Raw genomic sequence first — 18715 nt, 5'->3', positions numbered from 1 at the left:
TAATTTCTGTTTATTTAATTTGTTTGCCCAAACAAAGCGTCGGCAATGATAATAAATTTGTTATAGACCGTAACGGCCGACCGGCTCATGTAATCGTATCGAGCACACAAAATAATGGTACAAACACGATAATCTAAGGCTGCATTGTTTATCAATTAACTTGTAAACATTGATCAATAAACACCTTTGATAATGACAAGGCATATTGTACTAAATACAAACCGCGAGATGAGCACGTGTCATTTGGCGCGTGGCGTGACTGTCATCTGTCGGTAGCTAATTAACATAAGACGCTCCGCCTACTGCCATATTTCCGCTTGTGCCGGCGAACAATATTGAAATTCACTTGGATTCTGATTGACAGGGGGCAGAACTATCGAACTTGGAACGCTTCTAAGCAAATTTCCGCGAGTCAAGCCGACGCACGTGCCGTAATTTATGCGGGTAAAATACGAGTTCTTCTCGATTTTCGCGGGTCAAAACCCGGGACCTCGGGTCAACTGAACGCCCTGGAAGCCTTAGCAAAAGACCGATGTTTGAGCGAACAAGACTGGGGAATTTCATTTTTTTTAGAATCATATTTTATCTGAAAATCAAGAGTCCCGACGGAACACCGAAATTGTGAACTTTAGGATCCCTTGCGGATTTTTGGTGTCCTCGGGATCCCGGGACACCGTTAGTGTCGAACGCTGCCCAGTTTCAAACTTGACCTAGATATCATCAAGATGAACATTCTGACCAATTTTCATGCAGATCCCATGAAAAATATGGCCTCTACACAGGTCACAAGGTTTTTCTATTATTTGACCTACTGACCTAGATTTGGACCTCACGTGACCCAGTTTCGAACCTGACCTAGATATCATCAAGATGAACATTCTGACCAATTTTCATGCAGATCTCATGAAAAATATGACGTCTAGAGAGGTCACAAGGTTTTTCTATTATTTGACATACATGTGTACTGACCTAGTTTTTGACCGCAGATGACCCAGTTTCGAATTTAACCTAAATATCATCAAGGTGAACATTCTGACCAATTTTCATGCAGATCCCATGAAAAATACGGCCTCTACAGAGGTCACAAGATTTTTCTATTATTTGGCCTACTGACCTAGTTTTTGACCGCACGTGACCCAGTTTCGAACTTGACCTAGATATCATCAAGATGAACATTCAGACCAACTTCCATACAGATCCCATGAAAAATACGGCCTTTAGAGAGGTCACAAGGTTTTTCTATTATTTGACCTACTGACCTAGTTTTTGAGGGCACATGACCCAGTTTCGAACTTGACATAGATATCATCAAGATGAACATTCTGACCAATTTTCATGAAGATCTTATTAAATATATGGCCTCTAGAGAGGTCACAAGGTATTTCTATTTTTAGATCTACTAACCTAGTTTTTGACCGCACGTGACCCAGTTTCAAACTTGACCTAGATATCATCAAGATGAACATTCTGACCAATTTTCATAAATCATAAAGACCCCATGAAAAATGTGACCTCTAGATTGGTCACAAGCAAAAGTTTACGCACGCACGCACGGACGCTGCGCGATCACAAAAGCTCACTTTGTGACAGGTGAGCTAAAAAAGACAACAGTGTTCTGCATGGGACAGAATTCTTTGAACTATCCATGCCAAGTTTCAGAGAAGAAAATGTTGACAATGGACAGACAGTGAATGATCACATTGTATTCTGATGAGCTTATAAAACATACCCAAGACTAATAGTTTGACAGTTACATTCATATTGTAGAAATTTAGTGCTATACAATCTGCAGTAAAACTACAGAAATTTAACAGAAATCTTGGAAAAAAAATACTGTTTATTCAAATCAACATTTATTAACTTAAAACAATGGATGATATGAACATTATATCTTTACAGGTAAATCCAGGTCACATTTCCTATGCAGTCACATTTAAAATCATGATGATTTGTGACCTTGTGGTAAAGCTACATTACACATTTATCACACTTTTTTTGTTTGGTTAAATCTTCAGTTATATTTCATTTCTGTTGAGAATCTTTTAGCTGTGCTAACCGTTCAAGACAAGCTTTACATGGTGCTTTCAGGTAGTCATCATTTCCTCTCTCTGCTACCTTCAAACCTCGTTCACATGCAGTCTGTGCTTCACTGAATCTTTTTGTTCTGATATACAGAGCTCCAAGATTTGAGAGAAAGGCAGACTGCATCAGACTTTGAGCTTTACCACTAAGTTTAATGCCCTCGTTCAATAAACTTTCAGCTTTCTCATACTCCTGCAGCATTATCTGACACGTAGCTATATCATTCATTATCACAAATGTGTTATCATCATTGCTGCCTAATGTTGACCGAGAAATTTCCAGAGATTTCAGCATGAGCGATTCAGCAGCTTTAAAATCTCGTTGCTGGAGATGATAGTTAGCTAAATGTTTTAAAGCTTTCCCTAGTAACACTTTAGTATTGTCTTCCTCTTCCTTTATCTTGGCTGTATCTGCTGGTTTATTATCTGATCCAGCTGCTGGTTTCTCTCCCAATTTAGTTTCCTGTTCAGTTATACAGTGCTTGAGTCCCTGGACAGCGAGATCTGTACGACCGCTGTACAGGTATATTGTAGCAAGTTTCAGTGACATCTCTATCATAGCATTATCATTCTCTGACATCCCTAAACTTAATGCTAATTTCATTGTGTCCTTGAAGACCAACTCTGCTGTTTTCAGATCCCCCATTTCCATGGACAGGTTAGCTATCTGATCATAGATAAATACTCTATGATTTAAATGGTCATCTTTAGTTATCTTTTTGTCATTCAGGAAATCTGTCGACCTTGTAAGTGCCTCATGAAATGCTTTACTGGCCTCAGCAATGTTGCCATTCTGTTTAGCAACAATTCCTTTGGAAACTATCTGTCGAACTTGATCTTTCTCACTCATTTCTTCCTGTTTCTTCATTCCAAAGCCAAGAAATGCCAATGCTGGTCCGAGTGCTACTGTCCTCAGCTGGTAGGACTTTCTGAAAATATATGTAAAACATGTAAAAACAATTAAGACTGGTAATATAAGAACAGGATTTGAGCAACACAAATGCCCTCCCAATGGCATACATGGCACTTTGGATACTTACTAGCAGGCTGTACAATTAAACACTAAGCAAAAGCTACATATAGTTTTAGTAACTAATCAATTTGACTTTTACATATATAAAACTCCCCTTCAGAATTTTAGTTTGGAAATGTGACTTAGTCTGTGAAGTACACAGAAAATAGAATATCAACAAGAAATGTGAAAATTTGAGAAAACTACATTTTTTAAACTTTGCATTGATATATGCATAATACCAATTCACCGAACTATACGTTAAGGTGAGAAATGTATAACTGAAATACTGAGGTACACGCCTGGGAAACAATAGAGCTACCTCTTTCAGAGGTATACAGTAAAACACTGTGTTGCAACTTCCGAGCTACTGGTAGTACATGTTACGAGAAAAAAAGCATCAACAAAGGTTTATGTCATAACAAGAGCTGTCGGAGGACAGCAACGCTTGACTATTCAATAGCCTTGTCAACTAAATGAATACAAAAGTCTAAAGAGGGGCAGAACTTTGTTAACATGCAAAACAGGGTTATGGAACCTGCACAGTGCTTATCAGCCCATGACAGTGGACAAGGGTGTAAAGTGTCAATCCATTCCCATAAGTGGGTACTGAGATACCAGCTTACATACAAGAATTTAACCAAAAACTGGTAAGTTGAAAAAGGGGCATGATATTATTAAAATGCAAAGTAGAGTTATTGAGCCTTTGTACTGTGTCATATTATGACAGTGAACATGTGTGTGAAGTTTCAATCCATTCCCTTTAGTGGATAATGAGATATCAGCTTACATATAAAAACTTAACCAAAAACTGCTAAGTGAAAAAGGGGCATAATTTTGAAACAAGAGATCACAGAGTGATCTTGGCGCCCACCAATGTGCCATTTTTGAGTGTTCCAAATTTCAAGACTTACTGACTAGCTCAAGGTCAAATTTCATTTCCATACACAACACTGTGCATGTGGTCCAAATTTGAAAGCTGTAGCTTTTCTTTGTACACAAAACTATGCATGTCCATCAAGTTTGAAGGCTGTAGTTTGAGAAATTTGAAAGTAGGTCACTAGGTCAATCTTAAGGTCAAAGTTTATTTCGGTACACAAAACTATGAAAGTGGTCCAAATTTGAAGGCTGTAGCTTGAGAAATGTGAAAGTAGGTCACTAGGTCAAAATCAAGGTCAAATTACACTTCAGAACACAAATCTATGCATGTGGTCCAAATTAAAAGCCTGTACCTTCAAAAATGTGAAAGTAGGTCACTAGGTCAATGTCAAGGTCAAAGTTTGTTTCGGTACACAATCCTAGGCATGTGGTCTAAATTTGAAGCCTGTAGCAACAGAAATGTGAAAGTAGGTCATTAGGTCAATCTTAAGGTCAAATTTTATTTCGGTACACAAAACTATGAAAGTGGTCCAAATTTGAAGGCTGTAGCTTGAGAAATGTGAAAGTAGGTCACTAGGTCAAAATCAATGTCAAATTACACTTCAGAACACAAATCTATGCATGTGGTCCAAATTTGAAGCCTGTACCTTCAAAAATGTGAAAGTAGGTCACTAGGTCAATGTCAAGGTCAAAGTTCTTTTCAGTGCACAAAACTATGCATGTGGTCCAAATTTGAAGGCTGTAGCTACAGAAATGTGAAAGTAGGTCACTAGGTCAAATCAAGGTCACTCATGTCAAGGTTCATCTTGCCATCAAAACATACTGTGGTCCAAATTTGAATGTTGTAGGTATTGACAAGAATTTTACAAGCTTTCACTATATAAGCATATGAACATGTGACCCTTAGGCGGGCCATATTGACCCTAGGGGATATTGAACAAACTTGGTAGAGACCACTAATGATGCTACATTCAAATGCCAAAGCCTAGGCTTTGTGGTTTGGACAAGAAGATTTTCAAAGTTTTTCCCTGTATAAGTCTATGTAAACCATGTGACCCCCGGGGCGGGGCCATATTTAACCCTAGGGGGATGATTTGAACAATCTTAGTAGAAGACCACTAGATGATGTAACATACAAAATATCAAAGCCCTAGGCCCTGTGGTTTTGAGCAAGAGGTTTTTCAAAGTTTTTCCCTATATAAGTCTATATAAACAATGTGACCCCCAGGGCGGGGCCATATTAGACCCCAGGGAAATAATTTGAATCATCTCGGTAGAGGACCACTAGATGATGCTTCATACCAAATATCAAAGCCCTAGGCTCTGTGGTTTTGGACAAGAAGATTTTCAAAGTTTTTCCCTATATAAATCTATGTAAATTATAGAAATAAACAAAGGGCCCCAACTCAGTCAAACAAGAGCTGTCTGATGACAGCGCGCTCGACCATTCGAAGAATTGATTGAAGAATGGGGTCAAAATATTTCCACAGATATTCAGACAAAAGAAATAAATAGATTAGACAAACAATGTTCCTGTATTACTTTGATTTCGATAAGTCTTGCACTAAATGGCAATATATGAGCCAATTTCAAAGTCCAAAAAGGGCCATAATTCAGTCAAAATAGTTATGTACTCTTGCCTACAGATGTAAATCATAATGATAAGCAAGTGTTCAAAGTTTAAAAGCCATATGTCAAATAGTTTTGACAAAACATGGACTTGTATGAAAACAGAACCAATTTCAAAGTCCAAAAAGGGCCATAATTCAGCCAAAATGGATGACAGAGTTAATATGTTCTCTTTCCTACAGACAGAGAGACTGTTATACTAAACAAGTGATAAAAGTTCCAGAGCCATATGTCAAACTCTTTACAAAAAAATGAACTGGTACGAAAATCTTAACCAAGATTTCTAAGTCAAAAGGGGCCATAATTCAGCCAAAATCCTAGATGGAGTTATGTACTCTTGCCTATAACTGGACATGGTGATGGTAAACAGGTGTTGAAAGTTTCAAAGCTTTATCTCAAAAGACTTTGTCAAAATATGAACTGGTATGAAATATTAACCCAGATTTCTAAGTCAAAAAGGGCCATAATTCTGCCAAAATCCTTGATGGAGTTATGTGCTCTTGCCTATAACTGGACATGGTGATGGTAAACAAGTGTTGAAAGTTTCAAAGCTTTATCTCAAAAGACTTTGTCTAAATATGAATTGGTACGAAAAACTTAACCAAGATTTCTAAGTCGAAAGGGGCCATAATTCAGCCAAAATCCCTGATGGAGTTATGTACTCTTGCCTATAACTGGCCATAGTGATGGTTAACAAGTGTTGAAAGTTTCAAAGCTTTATCTTAAAAGACTTTGTCAAAATATGAACTGGTACGAAAAACTTAACCATGATTTCTAAGTCAAAAGGGGCCATAATTCAGCCAAAATCCTTGATGGAGTTATGTGCTCTTGCCTATAACTGGCCATGATGATGGTAAACAAGTGTTGAAAGTTTCAAAGCTTTATCTCAAAAGACTTTGTCAAAATGTGGACTGGTACGAAAAACTTAACCAAGGTGTGACGCCGACGCCGAAGCTGACGCCAACGCCGTGGTGAGTAGGATAGCTCTACTTATTCTTCGAATAGTCGAGCTAAAAATGTTGAACCAGTCTGATTTTCAGGAGGACACAACTAGGGTACCAATACATCATTCTGACAAATTTTGGTCAAAATCCCCCTGGTAGTTTCTGAGGAGATGTGATAACGAGAAACTGTTAACGGACGGAAGGACGGACGGACGGACTGATGCACGGACGGACAGATGGAAGGACGACGGACCACGGACGCAGAGTGATTTGAATAGCCCACCATCTGATGATGGTGGGCTAAAAATGCAAAGTAGAGTTATGGGACCTGCACAGTGCATGTCAGATCATGACATTGAGCAAGTGTATGAAGTTTCAATCCATTCCCATTAGTGGATAATGAGATACCAGCTTACATACAAAAACTTAACCAAAATTTCTAAGTCGAAAAGGGCATAATTTTGTAAACAAGAGATCACAGAGTGATCTTGGCGCCCACCAATGTGCCATTTTTGAGTGTTCCAAATTTCAAGACTTACTGACTAGCTCAAGGTCAAATTTCATTTCCGTACACAACAGTGTGCATGTGGTCCAAATTCGAAAGCTGTAGCTTGAGAAATGTGAAAGTAGGTCACTAGATCAATTTCAAGGACGAAATGTGAAAGTAGGTCACTAGGTCAAAATCAAGGTTAAATTACACTTCAGAACACAAATTTATGCATGTGGTCCAAATTTAAAGCCTGTACCTTCAAAAATGTGAAAGTAGGTCACTAGGTCAATGTCAAGGTCAAAGTTTGTTTCGGTACACAATCCTATGCATGTGGTCTAAATTTTAAGCCTGTAGCTACAGAAATGTGAAAGTAGGCCACTAGGTCAATCTTAAGGTCAAAGTTCATTTCGGTACACAAAACTATGCAAGTGGTCCAAATTTGAAGGCTGTAGCTTGAGAAATGTGAAAGAAGGTCACTAGGTCAAAATCAAGGTCAAATTTTATTTCGGAACACAGAACTATGCATGTGTTCCAAATTTGAAGCCTGTACCTTCAAAAATGTGAAAGTAGGTCACTATGTCAATGTAAAGGTCAAAGTTTGTTTCGGTACACAAAACTATGCATGTGGTCCAAATTTGAAGGCTGTAGCTTGAGAAATGTGAAAGTAGGTCAGTAGGTCAAAATCAAGGTCAAATTCCATTTCAGAACACGAAACTATGCATGTGGTCCAAATTTGAAGCCTGTACCTTCAAAAATGTGAAAGTAGGTCACTAGGTCAATGTCAAGGTCAAAGTTTGTTTCGGTGCACAAAACTATGCATGTGGTCCAAATTTGAAGGCAGTAGCTACAGAAATGTGAAAGTAGGTCACTAGGTCAAAATCAAGGTCAACTCATGTCAAGGTTCATCTTGCCACTCAAAACCATACATGTGGTCCAAATTTGAATGTTGTAGGTTATTGACAAGATTTTAAAATCTTTTCCCTATATAAGTCTATATGAACCATGTGACCCCCCAGGGCGGGGCCATATTTGACCCTAGGGGGATAATTTGAACAAACTTGGTAGAGAACCACTAGATGATGCTACATTACAAATGCCAAAGCCCTAGGCTTTGTGGTTTGGACTAGAAGATTTTCAAAGTTTTTCCCTATATAAGTCTTAGTAGAAGACCACTAGATGATGTCATATACAAAATATCAAAGCCCTAGGCCCTGTGGTTTTGAACAAGAGGTTTTTCAAAGTTTTTCCCTATATAAGTCTATATAAACCATGTGACCCCCGGGGCGGGGCCATATTAGACCCCAAGGAAATAATTTGAATCATCTTGGTAGAGGACCACTAGATGATGCTTCATACCAAATATCAAAGCCCTAGGCTCTGTGGTTTTGGACAAGAAGATTTTCAAAGTTTTTCCCTATATAAATCTATGTAAATTATAGAAATAAACAAAGGGCCATAACTCACTAAAAAATTGTTGAACCAGTCTGATTTTCAGGAGGACACAACTAGGGTACCAATACATCATTCTGACAAAGTTTGGTTAAAATCCCCCCGGTAGTTTCTGAGGAGATGCCATAACGAGAAATTGTTAACAGACGGAAGGACGGACGGACGGACGGAAGGACGACGGACCACGGACGCAGAGTGATTTGAATAGCCCACCATCTGATGATGGTGGGCTAAAAAGCAAAATAGAGTTATGGAACCTGTACGATGTAAGTCAGTTGATCACAGTGAATAAGTGTTTCAATCCATTCCCACAAGTGGTTACTGAGATACCAGCTTACATACAAAACCTTAACCAAATCAGGACGCGGATGCTGGCGCTGACGTGGACGCCGACGCACAGGCAAGTCAATAGCTCGACTATTCAAAGAATAGTCGAGCTAAAAACTAAATCTGATCAATATTTGTGTTAAAGTTTCAGTTGTTTTGTATCACATTCAATGTTGTTGTTCCGAGACAAATTTTGACAAACAGAAGTTTCGACAAAGTGTTGCATTAGAAGATATGGTACACTGAAAGTAATGAAAACTGATAGAAATCCCCTATTAGCATGCTTATGGCATGCTCTTAATATGATCACAAAAGTAAGAAATTAAAATGTCATAAACATCTTTTACAAATGTAAACCCAGACTTAAAGAATTAAACACAGGTCTGAACCAAAGCAAGTATTTGTATACAGGTAATTTATTACAGTGCATGTAAGTTTCGTGTGACTGTTAATTTATTTTGGTCTGATCATACAAATCATATGGGTAGTTTTACTATGTGATGTATATGAATGACACTGAAAAAAACAACAACCTATTAACAGTAGCCCAATAAAGGAAAATCTTAATAACCAAAAACTGTGACTCAGCAGGAAGAGATAATCAGCATGCCCTCAGCTGTTTAATTAGCGTATGTTTTGGTGATTTAAGTGTGTTCGGTGTGTTTTGGTGACTCTGATAGCCAGTATTTTTTTTTGCATTATAGAATATACTGAGCGTAGGTGACGACTATAAAACGGGTTTCGTTACAATTTGAACATATTTTTATATATGCACTTTTTCACCATCAATGCACTTTAGGTTATAACACATTAAATAGTTGTTGTTCTTTATTCTATATAAAATTGACCTATTTCCAATGACCGCAGCACACATCAGGACCCATAAATTTCTGTAACTTACATTTTCTTGAAGAATATTGTCAGTGCTAACTAAAAATCAAAAGAAAAGTGGGGGTCATGTTTGATGCAAGAAAAATAATTTCAGTCAAACACACAAACTGCAAAATCAGCTAAAATATGAGACCCCAAATTATACTGGTGTATGATCTAAGTTTCCATGAAAAATTTTGTCATGTTGTTATTTCATTATGAAAATGTTACCTACATGTCAAGCATAGTTTAGCAAAAAAATTGCAAAGAAAGTAAGGAAAATAGCTCTACAGAGCAAAATAACTGAGGACTATTTGTATCCGCCATTATGCGACTACCATTTTTTTTCACGCCATTTTTCTATTTAGTGTCTGTATGCCTATAAGAAAACTTTTTTCTCTGACACTATATATGCCAGTTTCATTTGAAATGTACAAGAAACCCAAATGCATGAAAAAATACCAGGTTTTAGCTTGATATCAACAGTTTCCAAGGTTTTACGGCATTTTCAGTACCATAAGACAAAGCGTCAGATTTTGTCAAAAATAGCTGTCGCGACATTATTTTGAAGCAGTTACCCTAAATGCAGCCTTGTTTTGCCCTGTTTTGACATTTTCTACTCTGACCTGCATGCAAATTACACATTTAAACTGTTAAATATGTTCACTTTTACCTCTGATGGCCAGAAAATAGCAATCAGTAGCCTATAAATATGCAGTTTTTGAAAAAAATACACTCAAAACAGTGAAAATGTAATATTTTTGGGTTTTATCCTCATTTTCAACAAAATTGCAAATACAGTCGGCATTGTATTAAGAGACCACGCAAGGGACTGCTAAGAAGTGGTCTCTTAATGGAATGGTCTCTTAATGGATTTCAGTTAGATGAAAAGAAAAAATATTTTTAACTGTTAATGTAACTGTATTTATTATGAACATACAAGTATGGTTTAAAAATTTATTTTAACATCGTGAACACTTTTCCAAGTCCACAATCAGTATAAATTATGGCTAGATTGTTTGTCAGTTCGACTGATACAAAGGTTAATTGCATTCAGTCATGTGCAAAACGTACTCGCTAATTACACAAATGCAGAAATGCCCGGTAGAATTTGGTACCCGGCCGCTTAATAGATACTTTTGTCGAATATTTTACCTGTCGGGACTTCATTAATGTGGTCGCTAGTCGTTTAATAAAAATGTCGTTTAATGGAATGAATTTATTTACTGAAAACGTTCGGGAGGGATTTTGACCGGTCGTTTAATACAAAAATCGCTTAATAGAGGTGGTCACAAGTACGATGTCGACTGTAATTTGTCATTTTCTATCAAATTCTTATCAACGTAGCCCATTTCCACATCATCTTGCCAGATTTCATTTTTTACCAATGTCATCTTATAGGTTATAACACACTAAATAGTTGTTGTTCTTTATTCTATATAAAATTGACCTATTTCCAATGACAGCAGCACACATCAGGACCCATTTTAAATTTCTGTAACTTACATTTTCTTGAAGAATATTGTCAGTGCTAACTAAAAATCAAAAGAAAAGTGGGGGTCATGTTTGATGCAAGAAAAATAATTTCAGTCAAACACACAAACTGCAAAATCAGCTAAAAAATGAGACCCCAAATTATACTGGTGGTGTATGATCTAAGTTTTCATGAAAAATTTTGTCATGTTGTTATTTCATTATGAAAATGTTACCTATATGTCAAGCATAGATCTGTCATGTGATTTTAACAAAAAAAAAAATGCAAAGAAAATAAGGAAAATAGCTCTACAGAGCAAAAAAACTGAGGACTATTTGTATCCGCCATTATGCGACTACCATTTTTTTCGCGCCATTTTTCTTTTTACTGTCTGTATGCCTTTAAAGATGGGCATCTGTGTAATTGACACTAGGAAATTTAGATTTTAAATTAGCACCTACCTCTGGATCTCTGGTATCAATTGACGATTCTGTAACCATTCTGTCAAATGACACTGGTCCTGACAACTGACATCCGGATTCAGATAACAAATCATAACTATCATAAATTGATAAATTTTACTTGTATGGAACATTTTCCTGTGAACTGATCCCTGCTATGTACTGCACTTATTATCGAAGGTGGGTACCAGAATTGGATTTTTGTCACAGGAAGTGATGATCTGGTTTAATATAGTCATAAGCATATCAATTTAGGTACCTGGTTTATGACATGCACAGTACAAAGCTAGGGTTCCAGTGCAAGCAAGTGTTCCCAGTGTCAGTTTCAAAGATGCCAATCTTAAATTTTAATGCTTAGCCTTACATTTTGAGAAAAAAAATCAAACACCAAAATAGAAAGAAAGGGTTGTTTTAGAAAATTGAACAGCATATGAAACAAAATATATATCACTACAAAACAATTGTCAGTATATTGATATACAGTTGAATATCGTTACCTCGATATCGGTTAGCTCGATACTCCGGTTAGCACGATGTGTTTTAGTTGTCCCGAATTTTTCCTATATATTTTAATGTAATTATTTATCATTACCTCGATATGATTAGCTCGATATTTTGTTTAGCTCGATGAGATTTTTCAGTCCCGTCAACTTACCTGTACTGTTTTTACACCTGGTTTCGTCAATATCACAGCTTGTCAAAACATACCCATGCAATTTGAAAGGTGTGAAAATCAACCTATTGTTTTCCAGAGATGTATTCATCATAATCAAGTTAGTTTGTGTGTGTTGTTTTGTTTGTTATTTAATCTTTAATCCAACTTAAATGTCAGAAAGTTTGCATTTAATTCCCAATAATTAGTCTTACAAAACAGCGTCCAATATAACAACTAATTTGGATGAAATAATTTTCTGTCTGACGGAGTAAAATTCAGCTATTTAGGATTGAGTAAACAATATGCGTATTAAACTGGCAAAATTTCGTTATCAAAGTACAGTCAAAATGACTACTAAACTAGGTACATAACCGCTGCATTCAGACTTGTTTAGGGAAAGAATAAAATGCTAATGTTTTAATAAATGTATATTCTGAAAATTTAAAAAGTTGTATGTATGTATGTAGCATTGAATTAAGATGTTTTATTTGTCAATAAAATAAAAATCGTATTTACGTTTTATTTCATTTCTTTCCCTTTCAATCCTCTGAAAAAACATTGGATATAATGACCATAAAGAAGTCCGACACAAGTACAAAGTAGTCCCAGATAGTCGATATCGTTACGTCGAACTTCGGATACGTCGATGCAATTTTTACAGTCCCTTGAATATCGAGGTAACGGTATTCGACTGTATATATTGAATTGTAGAAAAGGACTGTATAAAGGGGCCACACTTTTGGACAGTTCAACACGTTTAAAAATGCAAAATTTTCAAAGTACCTTTACATGTCTTTGTTTTGATGCAAATGCAATAATGTCCCAGTGCTGAAATTTCACATAACTAGGCGGAATGTCTTTTCAACTTTCAGCAATTATTTATTTTTATTTCTCTACAAATTGCATTCACATTTAAAGGGGGATAACTTTTTCAGAATATTTTAAGTATCCATTGTTGGGCAGTACAGCTGAACATGTAATGGTCAAGCAGATGGTTGGTAAAGTCTAAAGATACTGTTTGTATATCAAGTATTTCTGTGTTTTGATGATATTCTCCCAAACCTTAAAGAGCACTGGTGGTACAAAAGGTGTATTTTTAAATCATGCTGTATTGTTTTATCATCATCACCTATGCTCAGCACGTATTATAATGCTGCAAAATACTGGTTAAAAGTTGGCAGGGACGAAGGAGGTCGAGGGGTGTCCTGACCCTTAGTGTCTTTGGCCAAGCCTGTGACCCTACTAATAAACTGTACGATAAGATAACAGATATCATGTATGTTGGAAGTGTCTAGCCATCCAGTAATCAATTTCTTAATGAATAAGTAATGATTTATTACAATTTTACCTGTTGTTTATTTGAGATACCAATACTTATCTGCAAACAAAATTTTGTGTGAATATATTATACCAAAGTATATTTTTAACTGCCTCGAATAGATTATTGCATTTTTAGCAGATAAAACGAGTTTGCCACAATCTATAATGGCGAATTGAATAAGAGGAGATGATTACGTTGTTGTCGTCTTGTTGTTAGAGAGCGTTCTTTACATACATGTATGTGCCACGAACTTGATGGTTTATCAAGCAGTCCATATCCATTGTATTCAAAATAATTATTCCAAAACCAGAAGAGATGTTTTCTAATGAATACTTTTCGATATAATTCCCATGTTGTTTCTATAACAAATGAAATAGACACACTCTGCACTGATTCATTCACTATTGGTAATTTGGTATGCACCACATTTTCATTCTACATGCATTTTTTTTCTTCCATATTTTTTTGTACAAAACAACTTCTATATTACTAACCGATACTGATTCTACATATATAAATTGATTTTTATTGTGGTTATTATTACTATTATTATTTTGAAGAAATCAATATCAGTTAAAGAATAAAAATACAAAAATATATTTATTCGGATTCATTTTCAAATATAAGAACTAATCAGTTTTGATAAGAACATGAAATTAATCATGAAACCATTGTAAAATATACAACATATTTACCAAAGTCATTCAGTTTCATAATTTGGAATAAAATCATTATAATTAAAAACAGCTACTAATAAAATTACTAATAAAATATTTCATTTTAATATTTTGACAGTGTAATTCTATTTTTAAACAAGAGCTCATAGAACACAAAATACCCCCCTTGATGCATTCAGTAATTGCACAAGGAACAGAAGTTATTTGGTCACTTTAAACGAAAGTTCTACTGCTCTGTGTCAATGTGCTGGTCATGATCAACCTCCCTATTAAGTTTAATGATCCTAGGCCCCAGCGTTCTCAAGTTATCATCCTGAAATGGTTCAAGGTCAATGCGACCTTGACCTTTATCCTACTGACCTCAAAATCAATAGAGGTCATCTCTGGTCTATCAACCTTCATGATCCTAGGCCCAAGCGTTCTTGAGTTATCATCTGGAAACCCTTTAACTGTTCTGGATCACTGTGACATTGACCTACTGACCTCAAAATCAGTTGGGATCATCTGCTGGTCATGATTAACCTCCCTGTCAACTTTCATGATCCTAGGCCCAAGCATTTTAGAGTTATAATCGTGAAACTGTTCAACTGTTCCTGTTCACTGTGAACTTGACCTTTGACCTACAGATCTCAAAATCAACCGGAGTTATCTGCTTATTTTGACCAACCTACCTATCAACTTTCATGATCCTAGGCCCATGTGTTCCTGATTTATCACCCAAATACCATTTAACTGTTCCGGGTCACTGTGACCTTGACCTTTGACCTCCTGACCTTAAAATCAATAGGGGTAATCCTAGCACAAGCATTCTTGAGTTATCATCAGGAAACCGTTTAACTGTTCCGGGTCACTGTGACCTTGACCTTTGACCTCACAATCAATAGTGGTCATCTGCTGGTCATGACCAACCTCCCTATCAACTTTCATGATCCTAGGCCCAAGCATTCTTGAGTTATCATTCGGAAACCGTGTAACTGTTCCGGGTCACTGTGACCTTGACCTTTGACCTACTAATCTCAAAATCAATAGGGGTCATCTGCTGGTTATGATCAACCTCCCTATCAACTTACATGATCCTAAGCACATGCGTTCTTGAGTTATCATCCGGAAATGGATTGGTCTAAATACCGACCGACAGACCGACGACTGACATCAGCAAAACAATATTGCCCTCCTTCTTCAAAATTAAAAAAGTTGGACCATGATGAGAGCACCTTCTTGTGGTATGGCCTGGATGCATATGAACTGTGGACTGCCTGGTATCTCATCAGTTGGTGACAGTGATGTAACTAAACACTCTCTAACAACAAGATGACAATGACACTATCATCCTCTTCTATTTGTTTAGCCATTACTGCTTTTAGCATATATTCATTTTATCAGCTGAAAAAGCAGTAATCTATTCAAGATGATTAAAATTATACTTTGGTATGTACTTATTTACTTACTTAATCCTCTTCGTTCTGGGGAGCACCTAAGGCCTTCACCGAGGAATGCCATCTCTGTCTGTTAGCTGACATTTGACTTATCTGGCCCCCAAGTTCAACTCCTTTTCAACTGATCGTCTCCAGGTCTCCTTTGGTCGCCCTCTGTTTCCTTTACCTGCTGGTGTGCATGGCATGGAGACCTTCTAAATTGTTGATGTTTCCATTTTGTTGACATGGCCAATCCCGGTTGATCTTCTTTCTTTAATCATCGTGGAAACTGCTAATGTTGCTGTTCTTTGATATAGATCACTGCTGTTTATAGTGTTTGGACAAAAGATCTTTAGAATTCTCCATATACTAAGCATCTTGTCTGGAATACATCCAGTTATATGTGTGATGTTCTTGGTCACTTTCTAGGACTCAGAACCATATCGGAGGACTCCGATGTTTTTGCTCTTGAAAATCCTGATAAATTTTGGTTTTGGTGTTGATTTTGGTTGATCTTCAGATGTTCCTTAATTTTGCGAAGGCTGTTCGGGCTTTTGCAATTCTGCTCTCCACAACAGCGGTAGAATCTCCATCAGCCATGATTTTGCTGCCGAGATAGACAAATTCTTCTACTTCTTCTATTTTGGTGTTAATTATAGTGACATCTTGCTGTATCTTTGAGTTGACTGATCTTCATCAGCATTGTCTTTCCTACATGTAGTTGATGTTTAGGCGTACATGTATCTGTCTGCCATACTTTGGTATGTATTCACACAAAATTTTGTTTGCAGATAAGCAGTGTCACTGTACCGTACCGATATCCTAAGTAAACTAGAGCTGCTTTTGAGAAAAGCGCATGGCTCCCACAACTGCCTTATCATCTAAATAGTAAGTCAGTCTTTATATACTGTTTACTCACTACAAATATACCTTTGAAGAGTAAAAAGGCTGATTTTGGGTAATTCAAGGGCCATAATTTCGATGTGCTAGTTATTGAACTTGGCCGAGGACTTACGGTCAAACACATTTTGTTCAAGTTTGGTGAAGATCGGATGAGAAATGTTCGACTTGGAGCGCGGACAAGAGTAAAAAGGCCTATTTTCTGTAATTCAAGGGCCATAATTCCAAAGTGTCTGGGCCGATTTGGCTGCTTATCAAACTTGGCTGAGGACTTATAGTCAAACACATTTTGTTTACGTTTGGTGAAGATCGGAGGAGAAATGTTCGACTTTGAGCGAGATAAGAGTAAAAAGGCAAATTTTCAGTAATTCAAGGGCCATAATTCTGAAGTGCCTGGGCCAATTTGGATAGTTATCAAACTTGGCCGAGGACTTATGGTCAAACACATTTTGTTTATGTTTGGTGAAGATTGGATTAGAAATATTTGACTTAAGAGTGCAGACAAGAGTAAAAAGGCCGATTTTCTGTAATTCAAGGGCGATAACTCCAAAATGCCTGGACCAATTTGGTTAGTTATCGATCTTGGCCGAGGTCTTATGGTCAAACACATTTTATTAAAGTTTGGTGAAGAGCGGATGAGAAATGTTTGACTTGAGTGCGGACAAGTTTGTGACAGACACACAGACTGGAGTCAATCAATATGTCTCCCACACCACTGTGTGGTGGGAGACATAATAACAGGAACAGTTATATTATATATATAATATATTCATTAGGAAATCAATTACCGTACACAGTGTTCTGCCAACGATTAAAAATGGTGGGGACAAATGTCCCCTTGGTATGAAAAGTGTGGGGACATTTTCTAAATGTTGGGAACAACAACTTTTGACCATATGTTATTGAAATAAATCAGTAATGCACCTGTCAATATTTTGCCCGCCCAGGGGGGCGGCGGGCTGACCCAGGGGAATTTGACATTTCAAAAAAAATGTTGTCTAAATCCCCACCCTAGAGACAACATTTTTTGTCTAAATCCCACCCTAGAGCCTTGTTGGTACATCAAATGTTTGTCTAATTCCCGCCTGTCAGGAATGGCCTTCTGTCTAAAGTCCCGTGTATGCCCGCCGCTCCCCCGGGCGGGCAAAATATTGACAGGTGCATAACATTACTACAATTGAAGTCTTTATTGTAGTCCAACCATTGGTACTCTTTAAATCAACCCTCCTGAAATTTGAATTCACTTTTCTTTTTGGCTTCATCCGAATTTTCTTTTTGGTTCGATCTTGTGGTCTATTTTCAGTCAACGGAATTGCTTTCAATTTCAACCCCAGAGACAGTGGGTGAGGAACTGTAAGCAACAGTGGGTGGAGAACGGTAAATAACATCGGGATCTGTGTGGTCCATGGGTCTGTTAATGAAGCGACATAGCTGTAAATCATTAGACTGAATTTTTTTCTTGTCTGCAGATACAGAAACATAGCTTACAATTGTTCATAATTTTGTTTCTTCGCTGACAGGTCAAAGTGACGTTTTTGCGGGAAACTCTTATACCATATATTGGGTTACGGAAGAAATGTACATGAACGATTCGTACTCAGTTCTTGTTGTCCTACACAAACATTTGTCCTCGAAATTTTCGTAACATAACTGATGCTTCCAGACCAATTTTAGCGCAACAATCGTAATTTTTAAGAGAGATTCTCGCAATATCGCAGTCTCGGCAGAACACTGTAGATGGCTTGAAAATCCCCAAAGAATTTGCTACAGCTAGGCGTCCGGTTATCGGAAGGCTAGACACTTCGATAAAATTTATTTTGAGTCAGCAACTAATTTAAAAAATACATTTATTACTTCGTGTGTTTAGGCAATAACTTTGGAAGTTTTCCAAGATCGCTTGTGAATCTGGAACTCCAAAAAATGCATTTACATGTTGTATTTGCAAAGGAAATATAAGGTTTCATCCGAAAGTATATTTTAGTAAATTTTAGCACTGTGGTGGCAGCCATATTTGTTTATGTAAGTTAAGTGTTAGTTTCGAATATTAAAAGATCTCATCTTCCACTAAACACAATGATTAACAAACAATAAGATAATTCTAAATTGACGCAACAATAAACAGTTTATCGCA

At 36.9% G+C, this 18715-nt stretch overlaps 1 protein-coding gene across 1 annotated transcript; it reads right to left on the bottom strand.

Moving 5' to 3' along the window:
• Positions 1-1836: 1836 nt before the first annotated feature.
• Positions 1837-18618, bottom strand: LOC123554804 (tetratricopeptide repeat protein 19, mitochondrial-like). The gene is made up of 2 exons (XM_045345158.2): positions 18439-18618; positions 1837-3010 (listed from the first exon to the last, which is right to left on the bottom strand). The coding sequence occupies exons 1-2, from the start codon at positions 18591-18593 to the stop codon at positions 2023-2025; spliced, it is 1143 nt and encodes a 380-aa protein (XP_045201093.2). The 5' UTR covers positions 18594-18618; the 3' UTR covers positions 1837-2022.
• Between the last annotated feature and the right edge of the window lie 97 nt (positions 18619-18715).

Source organism: Mercenaria mercenaria, chromosome 15, assembly GCF_021730395.1.
Source record: "Mercenaria mercenaria strain notata chromosome 15, MADL_Memer_1, whole genome shotgun sequence".
NCBI classification, from domain to species: domain Eukaryota; kingdom Metazoa; phylum Mollusca; class Bivalvia; order Venerida; family Veneridae; genus Mercenaria; species Mercenaria mercenaria.
The sequence above is the reverse complement of the archived record's forward strand: the minus strand, read 5'-3'. Positions and strand labels throughout refer to the sequence as shown.